The 19,480-nt window shown below is 58.9% G+C and overlaps 6 protein-coding genes across 6 annotated transcripts; 4 read left to right on the plus strand and 2 right to left on the minus strand.

Moving 5' to 3' along the window:
* Window positions 1–1,268: 1,268 nt before the first annotated feature.
* GGS23DRAFT_115764 (WD40-repeat-containing domain protein) lies at window positions 1,269–6,936 on the plus strand. Its single transcript, XM_051511036.1, has 4 exons — window positions 1,269–1,856; window positions 1,921–2,707; window positions 2,764–4,360; window positions 4,430–6,936. The coding sequence occupies exons 1-4, from the start codon at window positions 1,535–1,537 to the stop codon at window positions 6,485–6,487; spliced, it is 4,764 nt and encodes a 1,587-aa protein (XP_051370986.1). The 5' UTR covers window positions 1,269–1,534; the 3' UTR covers window positions 6,488–6,936.
* A 102-nt stretch (window positions 6,937–7,038) lies between these two features.
* On the plus strand, window positions 7,039–10,095 carry GGS23DRAFT_610970 (DNA glycosylase). Its single transcript, XM_051520363.1, has one exon. It carries the CDS (start codon window positions 7,283–7,285, stop codon window positions 9,746–9,748), a length of 2,466 nt encoding a protein of 821 aa, XP_051370987.1. The 5' UTR covers window positions 7,039–7,282; the 3' UTR covers window positions 9,749–10,095.
* Window positions 10,096–10,610: 515 nt separating this feature from the next.
* On the minus strand, window positions 10,611–11,786 carry GGS23DRAFT_115907 (uncharacterized protein). The gene is made up of 5 exons (XM_051511039.1): window positions 11,637–11,786; window positions 11,551–11,571; window positions 11,306–11,419; window positions 10,709–11,134; window positions 10,611–10,653 (listed from the first exon to the last, which is right to left on the minus strand). Exons 1-4 carry the CDS (start codon window positions 11,697–11,699, stop codon window positions 10,856–10,858), a joined length of 477 nt encoding a protein of 158 aa, XP_051370988.1. The 5' UTR covers window positions 11,700–11,786; the 3' UTR covers window positions 10,611–10,653; window positions 10,709–10,855.
* A 738-nt stretch (window positions 11,787–12,524) lies between these two features.
* GGS23DRAFT_115890 (uncharacterized protein) lies at window positions 12,525–13,556 on the plus strand. Its single transcript, XM_051511038.1, has one exon. The coding sequence runs from the start codon at window positions 12,783–12,785 to the stop codon at window positions 13,323–13,325; it is 543 nt and encodes a 180-aa protein (XP_051370989.1). The 5' UTR covers window positions 12,525–12,782; the 3' UTR covers window positions 13,326–13,556.
* Window positions 13,557–16,705, minus strand: GGS23DRAFT_115889 (fungal-specific transcription factor domain-containing protein). The gene is made up of 4 exons (XM_051511037.1): window positions 16,575–16,705; window positions 14,517–16,510; window positions 14,104–14,423; window positions 13,557–14,003 (listed from the first exon to the last, which is right to left on the minus strand). The coding sequence occupies exons 1-4, from the start codon at window positions 16,580–16,582 to the stop codon at window positions 13,788–13,790; spliced, it is 2,538 nt and encodes an 845-aa protein (XP_051370990.1). The 5' UTR covers window positions 16,583–16,705; the 3' UTR covers window positions 13,557–13,787.
* A 379-nt stretch (window positions 16,706–17,084) lies between these two features.
* Window positions 17,085–19,281, plus strand: GGS23DRAFT_573558 (putative acid phosphatase Pho610). Its single transcript, XM_051516685.1, has 5 exons — window positions 17,085–17,106; window positions 17,314–17,722; window positions 17,820–17,915; window positions 17,986–18,197; window positions 18,257–19,281. Exons 2-5 carry the CDS (start codon window positions 17,606–17,608, stop codon window positions 18,981–18,983), a joined length of 1,152 nt encoding a protein of 383 aa, XP_051370991.1. The 5' UTR covers window positions 17,085–17,106; window positions 17,314–17,605; the 3' UTR covers window positions 18,984–19,281.
* Window positions 19,282–19,480: the final 199 nt, after the last annotated feature.

Below are 19,480 nucleotides of genomic sequence, written 5' to 3' on the forward strand. Positions count from 1 at the left end.
CCTAGATGCGTGCATGCCTGCATACGCAACAGGTACAGGGGCGTTGCGCATGGGCGTCATGCGCGCGTGTGCTTAAATCACGGTTTTTTTTCTCTTCAGTCTCTCTCCCTCTCCCGTTCTTTGTCGAGGGGGGAGACTGGGGGAGAGCTGGATGGACGTAAATACGGCGTGGGTTGCTCTCCGTACTCACGCGACGGACATCCCCTCTTGTAAGGCGTCTTTGCCTGGAGAGGGGAGGCGAGATGAAAACAGGATAGGAGGAGGGGAGGGAGGGGAAAGGGACAGGGGGTAAAAAGGGGGAGGCGAACGGCTCGGTTGCGGCACGGGGCGGGGATGGGACGAGATTGGGCGGGGAGGGGGGGGGATGCGTGATGGGTGTGATGGGCGTGATGATGCGTGGTGATGTTGTGACGAGGAAGAAGGAGAAGAAGGGGAGTTCTGGGAACGCAGGTACGTGTACGTACGTAGGCGACGGCACGGGATGAGAGAGACACGCGCGGCCCGAGTGGACTGGAGTGGATGCTCGGGCCGGCTCGAGGAAGATAGGTAGATGGTCGGGAGGGGGACTTGCCGTACCGTACTGATAGTCTACGGGCCGATCCAGAGAGAAGACTTCTGGATCTGGCGACGACGGGGCGGGTGGCTGGGAGGCGACTGGGAGGGAGGCAGCGGGCTGGTTGGGCTACAGAGGCCAGGTAGAGATACCTAGGTAGATTGACTGCCGCAGGAGTAAGAAGACTTGGGTGCCTACCTCTAGATGCGTGTGAGGTGTGTAGATGTGAGGTGTATATGTGCCTAGATGTGAGCGTATGTATGTATGTATGTATAACGTCTACGTGTCGGGAAGAGGCGACGCGCGTCGAGTCCCCATGCCCCCGCCGCCCTCCCTGCTAGGTACCTACGATTAATGAACACACTATCCCCCCTCGAAGACATGCTTCCTCTTATTCTTCTTCTTCCTCCTCCTCTTCTCCTGGTAGAGGCGGCGGTGTGGAATGGCATGCGAATGCCCTCGCAAAGGCCACACCTATCTGCTCCCTGGTTCGGGCGATGAGCCGTGGCTGGTTACGTAATTGTGCCTAGTTATAGGCGGGCAGGTAATATTTGGAGGCAGTCGCCGGGGAGGGTAGCAGCAACCGCTCTGTTCGGTGCCTGAGGCGCCCGAGCCGCCTCTCTGCTGCCTCAGGTATCCGGCCTGCCTTGCCCTGCCTCGAAGACACCCTCTTCGGCGCTTCATGTCAGGTTGGGTATCCAAGCAGGCCGCCACGGCAATCCTCCGAAACGATTAATTCTTCCTCCTTCTCCATCCATATCGAGATCGTACCCTTGGCCGCCGCCCCTCCGACCGTTCTCCTGCCCCCCACCTCTCCCTCCTCTCCCACCTCTCCCCGCGTTGGGCCACCCTCTCGCTCGTCTCTCTAGTGCCGGAGATCCACCACCCGTAGTCACAACAGCATCCAGGGTCTCGCACTGTAGCACTGTAAATTGTAACCGGCATAGTCGTCCTCTCTGATCCCCTCTCGACCCAGTGCCCATGGCGCCAAGCGTTCGTGCTAGACTGAAGAGGGCCTTCAGCAGTCGCGCCAAAGCCGACGGCGACTATCGCCCTACCACGGCCAACTCTCCAGACACTTCGTCTGCTTCCACGAGGCCCGAGGCTTTGCCTCTAACTCCAACTACACCGTCCGTCGCCGAGCCGCTCTCGCTCGAATCGCCCGCCGTCGCCAGGTCACCGGCGCAATCGGAGATCACTGCATCGTCGCTTTGGGATCGCGCCTACGACCGCCTCAGAGCCGAGGATGCGCAGTTGGCGGCGGAGTACGAGCAACTGCTCTCCGACGAGCTGCTGGAGACGGGTACGTCCTATCGTGTGATCATCGCCGTTCCCACTCCGAATCCTCACACCTTAATACATCGTAGCAGAGTCAGGCGCGACGGTTCAGGCAGCCGGCGACGCTCACCATAGTTGCCGGATTGACCATGAAAACCCCGGAAACCGCAAAGAACAGCTAAAGATGATAGTCGACCGCGCCCTGCTGCGTATAGACGAGAACAGGACAGACTACACCCTCTTCGGCCGCCGGTTCGTCCTGCCGATCCAGCACGCGCATCCCCCTACGGGAATCGAAGATATCAAATCCCTTCTTAGCTACGCGGTTAGCGCGTCGCCTGAAGCCTCCTGGGCTTGGGCAGGTGTCTGCGCCGCTCTCCCTATCCTCGCATATCATGGCGCCGCCGAACAGGCCAACCGTGACGGGTTCGCCTACGTCGCCACCCGCATGCGCCTCCATGCTGAGCTAGAGAACCAGCTGAGGCCGGCGATCTTGACGTCGTCCCCGGAGCAGAGATGGGAGCTCGAGGGTCTACTTATAGATCTCTATCGCCGTATCCTCAACTTCCAGCTCAGGAGCGTGTTGCGTCTCTATCGGACATGGCTTGTGGGGCGCGAAGGCGACGACTCTCCGCACGAAGATTGGAAGAGGATGCTATCCACGATCAAAGACCTAGAGGCGGCTCTTTACGACGTTCTTAAGACTGGACGGGGTCTGGTCTCGGGAGAAGAGTTAGAAAGGCTAATCCGGGATGCGGATCAATCAGCCGAGATTCTGTCCTCGTTCTTGTCGGTGTCTGAGCCACCGCCACCCGACCCCCCCGAAGAAGAGCAGGAACCTTTAGAAGAGACCGCTCTACCGACGCAAATCGTGAGGTATGCCGCTCGCCCGATTCCCCGGCCCCATTTACGTAGTCTGATGTCAAAAGCAGTGAACCCCTGGTGGAAGTGCACGACGCCGATCCGGCGCCCGTCGACCTTCCGACGGTAGATGATGCACGTTACGACAGCGCCGAGGTTCAGGACATTCCGAAGTGCTACGAAGCCACGGCGGCTAGCGTACGGGAGAGGATCGTCGAATGGACGAAGCAAGGAGCAGGGGAACCCATCTTCTGGCTCTCTGGCCCCGTAGGCACTGGCAAGACCACCGTCGCCCGCGCTCTCGTGGACTCCCTCGCCGCCGAGGGCTGGCTGGCTGCTAGTTATTTCTTCGACAGGGGAAGGGGAGGCTTCCGCAATGGCACCGCTCGCTTCTTCTCCACCATCGCCAGCCAACTGCGCGACACAATTCCACGGTTCGATGGCCATCTACGAAAGTCTCTAGGCGGCCTCGGGAGGGGTGCGTTAGAGAAGAGGGCCCTCGAAGATCAATTCAAGAAGGTTATCCTGGATCCCCTCACACATCTCTCCGAGGAGCCCGGTGGCATGGCAAGGGCCATGGTCATCGTCATTGACGCCCTAGACGAATGTGCACGACACGAACACGTAACCCGCATCCTTCACCTTCTGTCGCAGATCCAGACGCTTCGCACCATAGTTTTACGCGTACTCATTACTAGCAGGGATGTGGATCATATCGCCGACGCCTTCCAAAATCTCAGGACCGGCGGTATCGTCTATCGCCACTCGGACCTGCACCGGGATTTCCACGACGAGACGAAAGCCGATGTTTCCGCTTATTTAAGAGGGACCTTGGCGGTGATTAAGACTAAGAGGCATATTCTGGCATCTTGGCCCGACCCCGAAGATATCGATCGGCTCGTCGACTTAGCTTCGGACCCGTCACCGTTGTTCGTTTACGCGTCGGCCCTGTGTCGCTTTATAGACGGGGTGTTACCCAAGAAGCGGCTCCAGCTTTGGTTTCGGCAGTGTGACAACAACGTTTCGCAACTAGGTAGCGTTTACCTGCCTATATTTCAAGACTTCTTCAATGGCGTCGAAGATGAGATGAGAAAGGACGCGTTGCGAGTCCTCGGATCCGTCGTCCTCGTCGCTCGTCCCCTCTCAGCTCGAACTTTAGCCGCTCTGCTTAGCATGGACGAAGACGAAGTTTACGATCTCCTCTGGCGTTTTCGTCTCGTGCTGGCCGTGACTGCTGACCGTGACGCCCCCGTGCGGCCGTTGCACAAGTCTTTCGGTGACTTCGTGTGCGGCAAAGCACCCTCCGACCTAGACAGCCCCCAGGTGGGCGCCGCGGAAACACATGGAATGCTCGCATCCAAGTGCATCGACCGGATGAAGAGCAAGGAGAACGGACTCCGCAAAGATATGTGCAACCTCGGAGACTACGGGAAGCCGAGAGAAGAAATCGACCCGGCCACCATTGCCGAAGCTATTCCACCCGATCTTGAGTATGCCTGTGTCCATTGGGTGCACCATCTGCGCCGCTCCGGCCGTTTTGCTCTCCCAAAAGGTGTTATTTTTGATTTTCTCGCGTGTTACTTCCTATACTGGCTTGAGGTCCTCAACCTGATAGGGGCCGCGGACGAGAGTCTTCCCCTGATCCATGTCTTGCAGTCCCTGTTCGAGGTGAGTAACAACGAGAAGTGGACCGAGACTCAACAGCTGATACCTATATATTAATTCGCGTCTCCGTAGGGAGAGGAAAGGACTCGCTTTGGACAATTTCTGGACGGCGCGACCTCATTCATCCGACATAGTCAAGGGATAGCCAAGCGTGTACCGCTTCAGCTCTACGCTTCGGGGGTTTTGCTGGTCCCGGAACCTAGCACGATAGGGAGCATATTCTATCACGAGAAGCCTGGCAGAGTTTCCGTTGGGCCGTACCCGCCGCCTAGCCGTAGCCTCGAGACACAAGTGCTTGAAGGTTACGCTGCCGGAATTTACGCGCTCAGCTTTTCTGCTGATAAGAAGCTCCTAGCAGGGGTATCGGACGACGGCAGGATCACGGTATGGGATATAGCGAGCGGGCGCGCGATACAGCAGATGGGAAACCGTACCACCGAGTGGGAACAGACCAGGGTCAGCAGGATCGCGTTATCCCCCGACGGGGAGCTCCTAGCGTCGGCAACGTGTTCTGGTATCATCAGCCTCTGGAAACTGAGAACGGGAGAGATGCTACGAGAATTCGCAGGACACGCCGACAAAGTTTCTGCTCTTGCTTTTTTTTCCGAGCAGCTGATAGCATCGGGGTCGGCCGATCGGACGATTGCGCTATGGGACCCCATGACGGGGAAGGAGTTGCGGAGACTCAAAAGCCACACGGCAGCGGTTACAAGCCTTGCCCTCTCTCCTCGACGGAATCTCCTAGTATCGGCGTCGAACGGCGGGACGGTCCTGCTATGGGACCTAGCGAATGGAGGCGAGCCAAGGGAGGTAGACGGCCTTAACGGCAATAAGAACGCTATCGCCTTTTCCGCCGATGGTGAGATATTGGCGACGCAGTTGGATGACCGGTCTATCAAACTACGGGATGTCAAGACGGGGAGCACGCTCTGGGCTTTTATAGGCTACCGCGACGCGACGACTACCGCCTTTTCGTCGGATGGAAAATGGCTAGCAACGCCAGGCAGCGGAACGATCACCCTATGGAGTCTACAGACGGGAAAGGAAGACATCAAAAGCTATGGTCAGGCCGTCACGGCGGTGAAAATTTCGCCAGATGGCAAGTTAGCATTAACAGTAGTGGGCCGTCGCGGGATTGTAATCTGGGGTCTACGAATAGAATTCCAACAGCTAAGACTCAACTTCTCTACGGATATTTTAGCCGCCGCCTTCTCGCCGGATAGCCAGCTCCTAGCAGTAGCGTTGGGGGAACGGAAAGTTGTGCTATGGAACATAATAACAGGGGGTGAGCAACAGAGTCTCGACGCACATCACCGAACTAAACGGCGCCTGATGGAAGGAGATATTGTCTTCTCCCCGGATGGGACGGTATTGGCATTGGCATTGCCTCGCAGCCCGATACTGCTGTGGGATGTTGAGACGGGACACGCGCTACATAAACTTGGAGTTGGGTTCACATCTAATATCGCTTTTTCACTAGACGGCGCGATGCTAGCTTCGACGTCGGTGGATAACGCAGGGTCAATCGCCGGGCTGTGGGATCTCCGGACAGCGGGTAGTGAAAGGAAGCTCCAAGGTCACCACAGAGAAGTGAACTGTCTGGCGTTTTCCCACAATCACAAACTCGCATCGGCGTCTCAGGACTGGACGGTCAGGATATGGGATCCGGCGACGGAGAACCAGGAGCTAGAACTCTTCCACTGCGGGGTTCGGGCTGTCGCCTTCTCGCCGGACGGCACGCTGCTGGCGTCGGCGTCCAACTGCACCGTCAAGCTGTGGGACCTCGCGACGGGGGAGGCGCGGCGCGAGTTCGAGATTGACGGCGTCAAGGCGTTAGCCTTCTCTACCCAGAAGCCCTTCCTGGAAACGAACAGAGGTATCTTCAACATCGAAAGCTACTATGTGCCGGCCGGGTTTTCAGCGCGGACGAGCGCGATCACGACCGAAGTGACGATTCGGGATGAATGGATCGTTCGGGATTCGGAGCGCCTCGTCTGGCTCCCTCCCGAGTACAGACCCCGATGTTCCGCCGTGAGCGGCGATCGCTTCGTGCTGGGGTGCGCCTCTGGGATGGTGGTATTCGTGAATTTTGATCTGACAAGCGACGGCGAGCGAAATGAGCTTGTGTAGCATCCCCCTCCCGTACCACGAGATGAGAAGGGGGGCGCGTCGTGTAGGCTGCGGCGGCGGGTTAGGCACGGTGATATCGCGATCCTGTGGGAAGTAGGGTAGTCGAAGGTGCGGGTCTGGAAAAGGGGCGAGTACGCACTCCCACGGAACTGAATACCGCGATGAGGAGAGGGATAGCTGTAGGAAACGGCGGGGGCTTCTCATGTATATCTAAGAGTTTAAGTGGAGGAATCGCTTCTGGGAATAACGAGTTACGATAGGGGGGTTAGGTCTATACTCATCGAGAGTAACAAGCACCTAGTGATCTCCAGGCGTGTTCTTCTAGGTACCTACTTTAATGCAGACACCATCCATCTCTACATTAGGTTAGATACCTAGGTACTTATGCACGGGATACCTGGCATAAATTACATACCTAGTTACTCCAATCCCGAGTTCTCGGATTAGAGGAAAAAGGTTAACTTAAAAGCTCTCGTTGCCTGGAAGTTTAAAATAAGGTTATTCCTCTGAGGAAAGAGATACCGACAGAGAAACGAGGACTCTTATATAACGGCGCACTAACCAGAAATGGAAGTATCGAGGTACGTACCTTAGCCAGGGATCTCTTAAGATTGGCATCAACATCTTCGATGCATCATCTATTTCCGCTGTTTGGTTCCTACATCTGTATTTTAATACCTCCTACAGCGGTTGTTTTATTTATTTATTCCCGATTACTTCTCCATTTCTCCATTTCTCCTATCCACGCCCAGAAACAACCGGGGGGGATCAATACCCCCGTCTTCGCGCGATACGATGCGACGCTCGTCGCGGATCGCGGCGCGGGACCAGCAGCATCAGGGCCCGAGTCTAGTTTCGAGCTCACCTCTAATTCCACCATCAAAAAATGTCAAAGATGCCACAACGGCCCGGCTCGACGCGCCCCGGCTCGCCGTATCAGCCGGGGCCGGGGGAACGAAGAGGAAGAAGAGGCGCAGGGAGAGCAGTGACGCGTCGGACTACAACGCCACCGCCGACGACGACGCGACGGAGTCTGCCCGCGCGGCCAAGAGGCGCAAACCACGCCCATCACCACTCCCAACAGGGGCGGCCAGACGTCCCATCGACGACGCCAACGCCAGGACGCGCAAGAAAGCAGCGCGGGTCGACGAGCAACTCCTGCACGCGCGCATCTTCGGCAGACCACCACGCGCGCACCTCCCCGCGCCGGGCGGCGACCGCGCACGCCACAGCCTCGCGTACCACCGGCCGCTGCTGCTCGGCGACGGCGGGGCGCGGGAGGCGCTGCTGGCGTGGTTCGACGGGGTGAGCGGGGCGCGGGCGATGCCGTGGCGGAAGGCGTGGGTGGACCCGGGGGGCATCGGGGCCGGTAGCGGAAGGGGCTCGGACGCGGAGCAGGAGGGGGAGGAGCTGCGCGAGCGGGTGGCGCGGCGCGCGTACGAGGTCTGGATCAGCGAGGTGATGCTGCAGCAGACGCGGGCGGCGACGGCGGCGCCGTACTGGCGGCGGTGGACGGCACGGTGGCCGACGGTGGGCGCGCTGGCGGCGGCGCGGCCGGACGAGGTAGCGGCGGCGTGGCGCGGGCTCGGCTACTACGGCCGCGCGCGCCGCGCCCACGCCGCCGCGCGCCTGGTCGCGGCCGACCCGGAGCTGCGCGGCCTGCTGCCCGCGCGCGCGCGCGACCTCGCCCGCCGCGTCCCCGGCGTCGGCCGCTACACCGCCGGTGCCGTCTCGGCGATCGCGTTCGGCCGCGCCGCGCCCCTCGTCGACGGCAACGTCCTGCGCGTCCTCGGCCGCCAGACGGCGCTGCGCGCCGACGTCAAGGCCGACCGCGCCGCCGCCGAGGTCCTGTGGGCCGCCGCCGCGCGGCTCGTCCGCGTCGTCGCCGCCGGGCAGGCCGGAGCAGCCGCCGCCGACGACGGCGACGAGGACAGGGACGAGGACGACTTGCCCTTAAGCGACCGCCCCGGCCGCTGGGGCCAGGCCCTCATGGAGCTCGGGAGCACCGTCTGCACGCCGTTGCCCCGCTGCGGCGCCTGCCCCGTCACCGCGACCTGCCGCGCTTACGCGGAGGGCCTGCGCCGCGCGCGCCGCGCGATCGGGGGCCGGAAGGCGGCGAAGGGGAAGGGACCCGGCGCTGCTGCGTCGCGGCGGAAACAGCATCGGCAAGTCATCAGCGTTGACATCGAGGACGCGTGTACGCTGTGTACGCCGCTCGAGGACGAAGAGGAGGAGGAGGAGGAGGGAGGGGGAGGGGCCGACGTGGACCCGAGCGCATCTCCCCCGCGCGAGACCCAGTCCTCGGTCACGTCGAGGGCACCGTCCGCATCGACGGACCGGATCCGGGCGGCGCTGCGGCCCTTCGCGTTCGCGTTCGCGTCCGCGCCGACGGGGAAGCGAGGAACAGCCGACGCAGAACAAGAACAGCAAGGAGCAGAAGATGAAAAGGATGAAGAAGAAGAGCAGAAGATACCCGACGCCGCGACGCTGCGTGCCATCGCGGCCTACGCGCGCGGGTTCCCGGCGCCGGCGGCGAAGAAGGCGGTGCGCGAGGAGGAGACGGTGGTGTGCGTGATCTCCAGACGGCGACGGCGGGGCGGTGAGGGGCTAGAAGGAGGAGAAGAGGAGGAGGGAGATGGTGGAGGAGGAGAGCGCCAGTTCCTGATCCGTCGGCGGCCGCTGAAGGGCTTGCTGGCTGGCATGTGGGAGATGCCGAGCTGCACGCTGCCGGCGGTGGCGGGGGGCGAGGACGGGGAGGAGAGCGGAGAGGGTGAGGGTGAGGGGAAGGAGGACGGGGACGGGGACAGCGACCGAGATGAGAGCGCGGATGCGAGATCGCCTGGGAGAGGAGGAGGAGGGAGGAAGCGTGGGAGGGGCGTTCAGAAGAAAAAGAGGGAGAAGAAGGGGAAGGGCAGCAGCAGCAGCGCCCACACGCCCGAGGCGCGCGGCCGCGCGGCCCGGCGCTACGCGGCGGAGACGCTGCGGCTGGCGGCGGGGTCGCGGTCGGCGCTGGCGCACGCCGGCGAGCTGGCCAGCGTGCCGTGGCAGTTCTCGCACCTCAGGCTGACGATGCACGTGCACCTGTTCGAGCTGCGGGGGCGGGCGGGTGACGATAACGCAGAAGATGATGGAGAGGGGGACGCGGGAAGCACGGCGCAGAGCCGCTGGGCCGACGCCGCCGCCCTCGACGCCGAGACCATGGGCTCCGGCATGCGCAAGTGCTGGGCCCTGGCCAAGGAGGCGTGCGGGATCCGCGATTAGGAGGGCTCCGGGAGGAGAGGGGCTGCTACGGGTGCGGGGGAGAGGTGGCGCGGCGGATGCGCCGTTAATTATCTACCTGCCATGCCATCGCCGATGTCTGTCTCCTTACGCGGTGGCGCGCGTGTCCGTAAGCTAACTCGCTCGCTTTATTTCTGTAAACGTCGCGGCCGCGTACTGAATACGAGGAGCTCTCCTCGAACAGCAGCATAGCCGGCCTTCTAGTCTATGGTAGAGTAGGAAAAGGAGCCTCGGGCCGTAGGTGTTGGGTCGTTCTCACATACTCAATCTACTCCTCTAACAATAGGCTACTACTCGTCTACGGATAGGTACGCATTATACCCGGTTCAGTAGGCTGGGTAAATCTATTCTTCTCGTTGCAACTGTCCGCATCTCCAAGGCTCTGGGGTTGGTGTCCTACAGACATCACATGGCGACTGAATAAATAGGGGCGTCTGGTATATCCCCTTCTTATGTCCAAGGGGCCTGGGCTAACCTGGATTCACTGACATGGTCTCGCTTTCGTCTCGCTTCTTTCCGTCATAATTTCCCACCTCCGCGGATGATAGACGCAGCACTTGCTAAAGAGGCGCTGCCCGCCCGGCTGGCGAGACAGATACGGCGCGGTGACCGAGCCGAGACGACGGATCTCATCATATCCTCGCTGTCGGGCCATGGAAGCATTAGGATGGGGCACGTCTTCACCGCGGGTAGCTATCTAAGAGAGGTAGTAATATACGAGTTCGCTGGCCACACATAGAACGTCGAGGTACACTGTAGTGCTTTGCACACGCATGTGAATCAACCTTAAGGAGGGTGCATCCTTTATTTTCTCTTCTAGCCTTGTTTCTTCTTCTCCCAGTCTATCCAAGGTCTCGTCCCAAGAATCTTTTTCGGTGTTGCTCGGCCTACCGTAGTGTCCTTAGCCGGATATCTCCCGCAATCCGTACGTAGCCCACCTACCCACACAGCGACTATTCTCGACCGACGCCCATCCATCGATATCACGCCGCTCCGTAGATCCAAGCCTACTTGGCTGGGGGGGTCTACATATTCACTCCCCCCTCCCGCCGCCGCTGCGGGCCGTGGTATCACACGTGCGCTAGGACCTCACAAGCGCAAGCCGGCCTGGACGAAGGCGGTCATGACGATGATCATGTTGACGAACCAGACGATGGTCCGGGCCGGGTACATGCGCCGGTTCTCCTGGCCCCAGATGTACACCCAGGTGTAGAGCGCGCGCGTGGCGAGGTAGCCGAGCGACAGCGCGTTCATGGTCGCGGCCGGGACGCCCGCCGCGTTGCCCGCCGTCACCGCCGCCGCGTACAGCCCCAGCGTCTCGAAGGCGTTGGCGCCCGCCGCCTCGGCGCGCTGCAGCCGCTGCCGGACCTGGTGGCACGGGGCGCGCGCGTTAGCAAGGGGGGGTTGGCTCTTTCTCTCTTGGTCTTTTCTCTCTTTGCCGCTTCTTACTGCCCCCACTCTCTTCTCCCCAGCCGACTCGCATGCACACTCTGAGGGGGAGGGGGGGGGGGGGGGGGGGATTCAAGAACTAGTGCTTACCCGCTTGTCGAGGTCGGAGCTCTCGAGCCTGGCGGTGAAGTTGCGCGGGTTCGAGCGGTCGAAGAACTGCTTGCCAGGGCCGCTGAGACCGGCGTAGAACCTCGGCAGCAAGGCCTGCGACGCAATGGATGGGTCAGTCGACGTGCTCTCATCGGGGCGGCTACTAGCTCTCGGTCCGAGACTAAGAGCGTCTTTTCCCCCGTCGTCCGCCCCGGACTTGGGCGGGGATTCCCGGGGTGACTTGCCATGAAGAGGGCGGCCGGGACCTGCGCGGATAGGTTAGCACGGACGTCCCGAGATGGGGCTTCTGAGGGGTTGGTGCTCGACTTACGGTCCAGTAGGAGATGTTCTTGTCGAACCCGAGGCCGGAACTGAGGCCGAGATAGGAAGCCATCGCGGTTATTGTGTGGGAGAGGGCACGCGCGCGGACGGTTTCGGGGGGCTCGGCTTACTTTCTCGGGTTGCAAATCGTCCGAGCTGCGGAAGTTGTAGGTCGTTAGTATCAGCGAGGCGTGCGAGGCATACGAAGTAGGGAGGGCATCGCTTTATATACGATGGAGAGAGGATTTCTATGGGTTTATGCGTACGCCGGCACATTGCCTACCCATGTACTTACCACGCATAGTTAAATACCTAGTATATATCTGCATATCGCGATGCTTGTTTTCCGCGTCGGAGATGGCCAAGCCAAGCCGCCGAACCCTACTAACTGCATAACCTCGGGCTCCGCTGAATGCGAATGCGAATGCGCGAGAGGCCGCCCTGAACGAATCCTTCCTAACGGGGCGACTAGTCGGTAATGAGTAGGTGTCTTGTTCCCATTCCTTCACAATGTTGGGTATAGGGAGCTTCGCTAGAACTCCTTTGTGTCGTTGGTCGTCGTTGTGGCTACCGGGCCCCATGCCGTCTGCGTCGGCCGTTTCATCCCGGCCCCGCTGCCGTGACAAAAGATCCCGGATGTTATTTATCATGGAGCATTAGCATTACTAATTATCCCTCGTAGTAGCCGTCGATCGATTCCGTCCGCTTCCATTCACTACCTAGGTGCACACCGCCCCGAAGCCATGGGCTGTATGGGCTGCCAAACTGGCGACCTGAGTCAACCCATCGTGAGCTTCGTTACGCCTATACAGGATACAGGGTACCTACCTCTCAGTCTCTAATAGGGCCTGTTCCTGTTCTACATCTACGGTGTTTACCTCCCGTTTGCCAGCGCTACGAGGTCCCCCTCCCCCCCCCTCCACCCCCGGCCGGTATGCCATAGCCACGCCCACTAGGATAGCCTACCCGTAGGCAGTATTCGGTTTTGATTAGACACAACAGCGAAGTAATCATAGGCCGTCGTTAGTCGAGATTGGTCAGCCAAAATCCGACAGCTAGGTAGATGCTGTCATCTCGATGCCAAGAGACGCCCACGTGGAATTGATTTCTAACACCTATCTGCCGGGTCGTGAGATCCTACATGGGTAGGTAGGTAATGTTATCGGAACTCGTATTATTGCTTGTCATCCCCCCCGTTCCGCCAGGCCGTTGCTTGCCTCTCCGATTTTACAACTCGGTATCCGCTACCCAAGCAAATGTCGGCAAACTCCTGTCGGCTAGCCGTTCGCTGCCTGTATACCCAGGCTTCTCGCAGCAATATCTCAAATGCAAACAGTCCCTTCCTTTGCTGAAACCAGCTCCGTGTCCAACCACCATCAGATCGAACGACACCTCGTATACCGCATCTTGCCGTCCAGCAGCCTATGTGCCGAGCCATCATAACCGTTCGCTGCGCAAGTCGCCCGGTACAAAAGGCTTATCCGCGGCTATTCCTGCCCTTCGCGCTTACACTTCCGCATACAACGGTTCGGATCCCGGGCCCCGTACGAACAAACCAGTTAAGGTCCGGAGACTGAGAGCAGTTTCATCGACACCAGCAAGAGCCCACAGGCGGAGAGGAGCGGGTTCGTCTCGCGACGACGGAGGGGGGAGTAGTCGAAATACAAACCCAAGCCCCTCCATAGAATACATGTCTTAACGCCAGACGGCTATTACCATTAAAAAGCTGACCATTGCGCCGACCGGGATCGTAACCCGGCACACCGGGACGGTTCGGCGTCACTACACCTCTGCCCCGGTTGCAACTCGGTATTTTGACGTAGGTGGCGTACGGACTGGCGCTCGAATCGTTGGACAGGTTGCCTGACGTTGGTAGGTTCGGTAGACACTCGAATCGCGTACTGTGCCCATTTCGCATCTGGAAGGCAGATCGTAGTAGCCACCTTTGCGGGAGGTTTAGGTGCGGTGAAATGCTTCCTGGATGGGTGCCCCTTCGCGCAACACGCCGGCAATAAACCAGGGCAAGTAGAGATGCGTGAAACCGGTGCAAATCGCATCGCCCGAGCCAGTCCGAACCGGCCCGAGAGGGATAGAGAAACGCGGGTGGCCCAGGAACGAATCCGATACCAAATAGTAAAATATACTACAGCGCCATGTCGTCTCACGTAAATTCAGTTCCTGTCCAATCTCCCCACAAGTCCGTCACGTCGGAACCGAGCATGTCGAAGTTGAAGTCGGGATTGGAAACGGGTATCGCGCCAGAATCGGAGGATGGCGGGATTGTCCAAGGCATCGAGATCGGCATCCCGTCTCGTTGATACGGGGTGGTTGCCATCGGGACCGCGGGCGTCGGGTCTAACGGGAACGGAGTAATAGACTAGATCGATAATCAGCCATATGCATCACATGATATATATATATGTGTGTGTGTGTGTGTGCGCGCGCGCGCGTGTGCGCGGAGGTGGATCTAGACGTACTTTGGCTCGACTGACCGGGTCGACAACCGTCTGCGGCGTGTCCGCGTGCGACTGCGGCTGCTGGTTGTGGTAAGGGGGGATCTGAAACGCGAGCAGCTTGTAATGCAGGCTGATGAACCGCTCCGCTGCCGCTGCTTTGGCGGCTTCCGATGTTTTGATACCCATGTGTGTCTCCAAGAGGCCGAAGGCCGCGCACATGGACGAGTACCCCCACGGATCGTTATTGCCGCATCTCAGCACTCGGTCCTCCTTCATCGCAATGCACTTCTCAACCAGTTTTAGCGTCTCGTGCGCGTTCGACATGATGAGGCTCGTCGAATCTAGAACGGAGACTGTCAGCGTCGTGCCCGGATAGGGGAACCGCAAAAAAAAAAAAAGCTCATGTCCAATTCCCTGTTTTCGGTTAACCTTACCTTTGGGTTGGTGAAGTGTTACGTTGCAGAGATTGATGACCGAATTCATAGTATCTTCGCGGAGGAAATACAGGGTTCGAATCCCCTTTTGGTAAAGACAATCGTGCATCATGACAATATCTCGGGCGGCAGTGTAGTATATGAGCTCAGCGACTTGGTACTTGGAGTTGAATTTTCGCAGCTTGAGGTACGGCTGGTGGAGCGGAATGAGGTACTGCCTCAGTTGGATGTGCAGCAACGTGCTCGCTAAGATGGGCTTTTGAGAATACTCGCCGTTCCTTCCTGTATCCGAATCCCACGACGGTAGCTGGTCGATCTCGTGGGTAATCATATCGCTATACTGGAGGACTTGCTCCCATTCGAGATCCGTCGGCGGGCCGGTAAGCAACTTGGTCAGCTCGAGGCGAAGCGACAGACTTCGACGGCTGATATGCTGGTAGGACGAGCACGTGTACTCGTTCGCCGGGCGGGAGATGGGGAGGTGCTGCGAGTTCTCGTCGAACGAGTCGTCGTCGATGTTCTTAGGCGCATCTACGTCGTTGTGCACCGCGCCTAGGAGGGTGGGATGCCCTTGGTCGAAGGCCGCCTGGACGTCAAACTCGACCATCGTGGCCCATAAGCGCCGCCGCATCTCCGCAAAGTAGGGCGAGATCTGCGCCGTTACGTGGTCGGGATCTTGGTGGAGCCCCACGGTGATGCCATCGCGGATCATCGCGCCCGACGTGGTCCAAAATCTCTTCTTCTTGACGATGTTGACCCTCTTGGCGAGGTAGAGCAGACACGAAATCTGATAGTGGACTAGCTTGCGGTGTTTCTGGCTTTGTCGCTGGTGCCACTCGTCACATGCCCGGACGCACCTCTCGGCCATTTGGATCGAGCTCGACTTGACGCCCACGAATTTGCTGGATGCCTGCATGTCGAGACTGCACGACACGGAAATCATGGAGAGGAGGAGTGCCGTGAATGCGGCGTTCTTCGTCTTTGCCGGGTCCCAGAATGCCTCGTACTCGGCCTTGAAGGTGGGTACGTGGATGATGCGGTGGATCTGTTCGAACTGGTCCAGGTATACGGCAACGAGGGAATCCGTCTCCTCCTTGGGGGGGAGCAGTGACTCCAAGAGAAGGTCCGGTTCTCTGAACTTCTTCTCCCGCTCTTCCTTCCGCCTCCCGCGGTCCTTCTTCTGGATATTGAGGGGTTGAAGCCATTCCTCGGCCGTCTCTCTCATGAAGTGGTATATGCCCGTCAGTTCCTGCAGCGACGACCAAGCGTTATGTGGGCCAACATATTTTGTCTTGAAGTCATGCCCGCGTAGGTTTTGAAACTCAGACACCTCCGGATTCTCTCGAGGAGTGAATGCTGGGTTGGAGCGCACAGAGTGACCGTCCCTGACCGAATCCTTTAGCGTCGCTGGTGAGGCTACTATGGTGCTGCCGTCTATCGAGGCTTGCTTCGAGAGTGTATTTTTGAGCTGGGTGACCTCGAGCTCGAGGCGCCTCAGCCTCTCCTGATCGCGAGCGACATCCCTAGACACGGGGAGGTCAACCTCGCGGCGCGTCGACGGCGGGTTTGCGGCCGGGCGACGAATTTCTGCTCCGTATGTCACCGGTGCCCCGGGCGGAGCAAAAGGGGCTCTATCGCCGGCCGGGATGGTCATGGAGCCGGGCCGCGCTTCGTAACTACACCTCTCGGGCGTACCAGACTTGATACAGCGGTCGCAAGGAAGCTCTCGCGAGCAAGACAGCTTCCGACGGCGACATTCCAGACAGGAGAGCCGGACCCTCTGACGCTTCCTGGCGGGGCCTTGCTGGTGGTCATCATGCTCGTGTTCGAGCTCATCGTCCTCGGGCGGCGGATGGGCGGTACTGCTGCTGCTGCCGCCGCCGCCGTCGCTTTTACTGCTGGCTTGAGCGTCTGCCATGGTCCCAGAGGGGAAGCGGAAGCTGGGGCGGTACTGTATGGCAGGCAGATGGGCCAGGCCTCGCGATGGGACGTAGCTGGAAGATTGATAAGATCAGCCGAGAGAACCAAGCAAAACTAAGTAAGTGGGTAGCTGCATACCTCGACATCGGAGACAAACAGAAGGAATGGCTGAGACTTGTTGACTAGCAAAGGCGAGGTAGCTCGGTGAAAGACTCGGAGATCCGAGCAACCCCTCGGAAATCGGATTTAGAGAGTGGCTCCAGCAAACGCGACGCGCGGCATCAAGCCATGGCGTGGCAAGCCAGGGCGGGTCTTAGCGAATATCGACTAATTATCGTGCTCGATGCCGAAAGGTAACCAACAGCTTGCCGCCGGCATCTGGCCGCCTAGACATGTTCGGTCGAGGGAGGGGAGAGAGGAAGACGAGGAGGAAAGTTGTGGGATGGGGTGACGACGATCCCGCTGACCCAGCGGATATGGCGTCACGTGGTTTGCGCCTTATCGAGCGGCTTATCTTCGTCTGTAATATAGCGAAGACCTCTTCGTGTCAGATCTATCATTTTCGTTCGAAGTCGGGATGATCCCCAGGCCGAGATGAGAAATCGAGGTCGAAGATGAGATGTATACGATGCTACATCGTGGTAGGAGTGGAAGCTAGGGATGTACATGTGTAGGTACCTAAGGTGGTGCGGAGTACATGGAGCACCTACACGTACCTATATCGGAGAGGAAGAGGAGGAAGAGGAGGAAGCTTGTCGAACCCCACTATGTGGCGGTATTTGTGGCTTCATGATACGGTCTCCACCATCTGTGGCTCATTGCCTGAGGTCGAAAATTGGACACACACCTTTTAAGAATTGTGCTGATCTATTATTAGGTCGACGCATTAGGTAAGCCCGTCGCGGCGCCACCTCTATGTGTACTCATAGTCGCGGACAAGCGAGGGTCCAACTTGTCCCGTGTCAAATCCGGTGCATAAGGAGTTCATCCTACGTCCCCTTGCTCGCTTCGTTTCGTATCACGGGCGCCCATCCGCCGTCGCAATGTGTTGAGCATACATAAGCCGTACCTGTACACGCGCACGCTGTAATTAACGTCTGCCGGGAACACCAGTAGGCGGTTGTGATCTGCAGCCAGAGACTCACCTCATCAGAAATGACTTGGTCGTCATGTTGCTACTACCCGTCGTAAGCCTGCTGGGCTTTGGGGCGTATTCCGCCCACGCTGCCGCTGTCGTGCCCGGGAAATCCTTTGATAGGTTCATCAGCATCTGGCTAGAGAACCAGGTACGTAGATAGGCAACACGCACTCCGCCTTTTTTTCTTTTTTCCCCCTTCTGTTTACGCGCCGACTAGCACTGACGATCATGACCGAGTGTGCTAGGATTTCACAAAGGTCGTTGCCGATCCCGACTTCGCCGACTTGAAGCGACTGGGTATCCTCCAAACCCGTTACTACGCCCATACCCATCCCAGCCAGGTGAGTCGCCCCGCGCGAAGACTCCCTCCTTCGAGCCGCGTGACCGGGCTGATCCTCCCATTGCCCACAGCCGAATTACCTGGCCGCCGTGGGGGGAGACTACTTCGGCCTAGATCATGACGATGTCATCCGCATCCCGTCCAACGTTTCTACCATCGTCGATCTCCTAGACACAAAGGGTATATCATGGAAGGGGTATTTCGAAGGGATGCCCGGCCCCGGATACATGGCCGAGGCGAGCATCGACACGCACGGGACCTGGGATTATGTTAGGAAGCACAAGTCAGTGCTCGTACGCAACGTCTGGTTGTTTGGCCTAATGGGACTAATATTGGGAACAGTCCGTTCGTTTCGTACGACTCGGTCAACACGAACGGTAGCCGGCTGCTGAACCTGTTATCCTTCAGAGACTTCCAGCGAGATCTGGCAGCCGGCACCGTGCCGCAGTTTGTCATGATGTCGCCCGATATGCTGAATGACGGCCACAACACTACGCTAGACTACGCGACCAAGTGGGCCCGCGGGTTCCTGCTCCCCTTGCTGGAGGAGGGCGTTTTCCAGGAGAGAACGCTGATCCAGCTCACGTACGACGAGACCGAGGATTACTCCGAGCCGAATCGTATCGTATCGCTCTTGCTCGGCAACGCCGTGCCCGAAAACCTGAAGGGTTCCGAGGACGACACGTTTTATACGCACTTCTCGATCCTGTCGACGGTCGAGAACAACTGGGAGTTGGCCAATTTGGGCCGATTCGACGTCGGCGCCAACGTGTTCAAGCTAGTCGCGGAGTCGACCGGCTACGTCAACAAAGACCCGCCGAACGTTGGGACCGTGAACAACTCGGTGTCGTATCCCGGGGTGTATAACGTGGACCACATCATCAAGAAGAAGACCATCCCGCCGCCGAACCTGAAGCTCATCGGAGCCGGCGGGCTCCCGGTGCTCCAGTCGATCCGCGAGACATGGAAGGACACGGCGAAGGACAAGTCGCCGTATGATGGGAGCGGCAGCGTGTACGACGGCACGCATCTCCCTATATATAAAACGCAAAAGAAGAATGGCGAGTAGGAGAGAGGCGCCGTCGGTTCGGGCCCACCTCGACAAGCGCGCTCGGGTGCTGGCCGCACGATAGACGCGTCGAATTTCGTCTACGCATAGAGGAAACCTAGCCCCTGTCCCATCGTAATTTGCACATCACATTCTGCCATTTGAGCTGGCAATCTTGGTCATCGGGACAGTAAAATGGGGGACTAGAGTAGGAATAGGCGCAATGAATGGTTTGGGGAGTATTTCTAGAGAGCGCTGCCAGGTTTTCTATGTAGGAAGAGGGAAAAAACAGAAACAAACAAAGCAATTTCGTCCGCCTCCTCCGTTCCATCATCCAAACGCCATAACGCCTCCTCCCCGCCCTTCTACATCTCGGGAGCGTTGATCATGGTGCCTTCTTGGGTATCGTCCTTGTTACACCGTCCCGATGTGGGTGGCTGTCATCGACATCATGTAATTCACCGCTGTCCTGGGCGCGTTCTCGTCGGCCGCGCCACTCGACAATGCGTAGGCGTGCG

The sequence above is a fragment of the Durotheca rogersii genome, assembly GCF_024521655.1.
Source record: "Durotheca rogersii strain YMJ 92031201 chromosome Unknown GGS23scaffold_14, whole genome shotgun sequence".
NCBI lineage: Eukaryota > Fungi > Ascomycota > Sordariomycetes > Xylariales > Xylariaceae > Durotheca > Durotheca rogersii.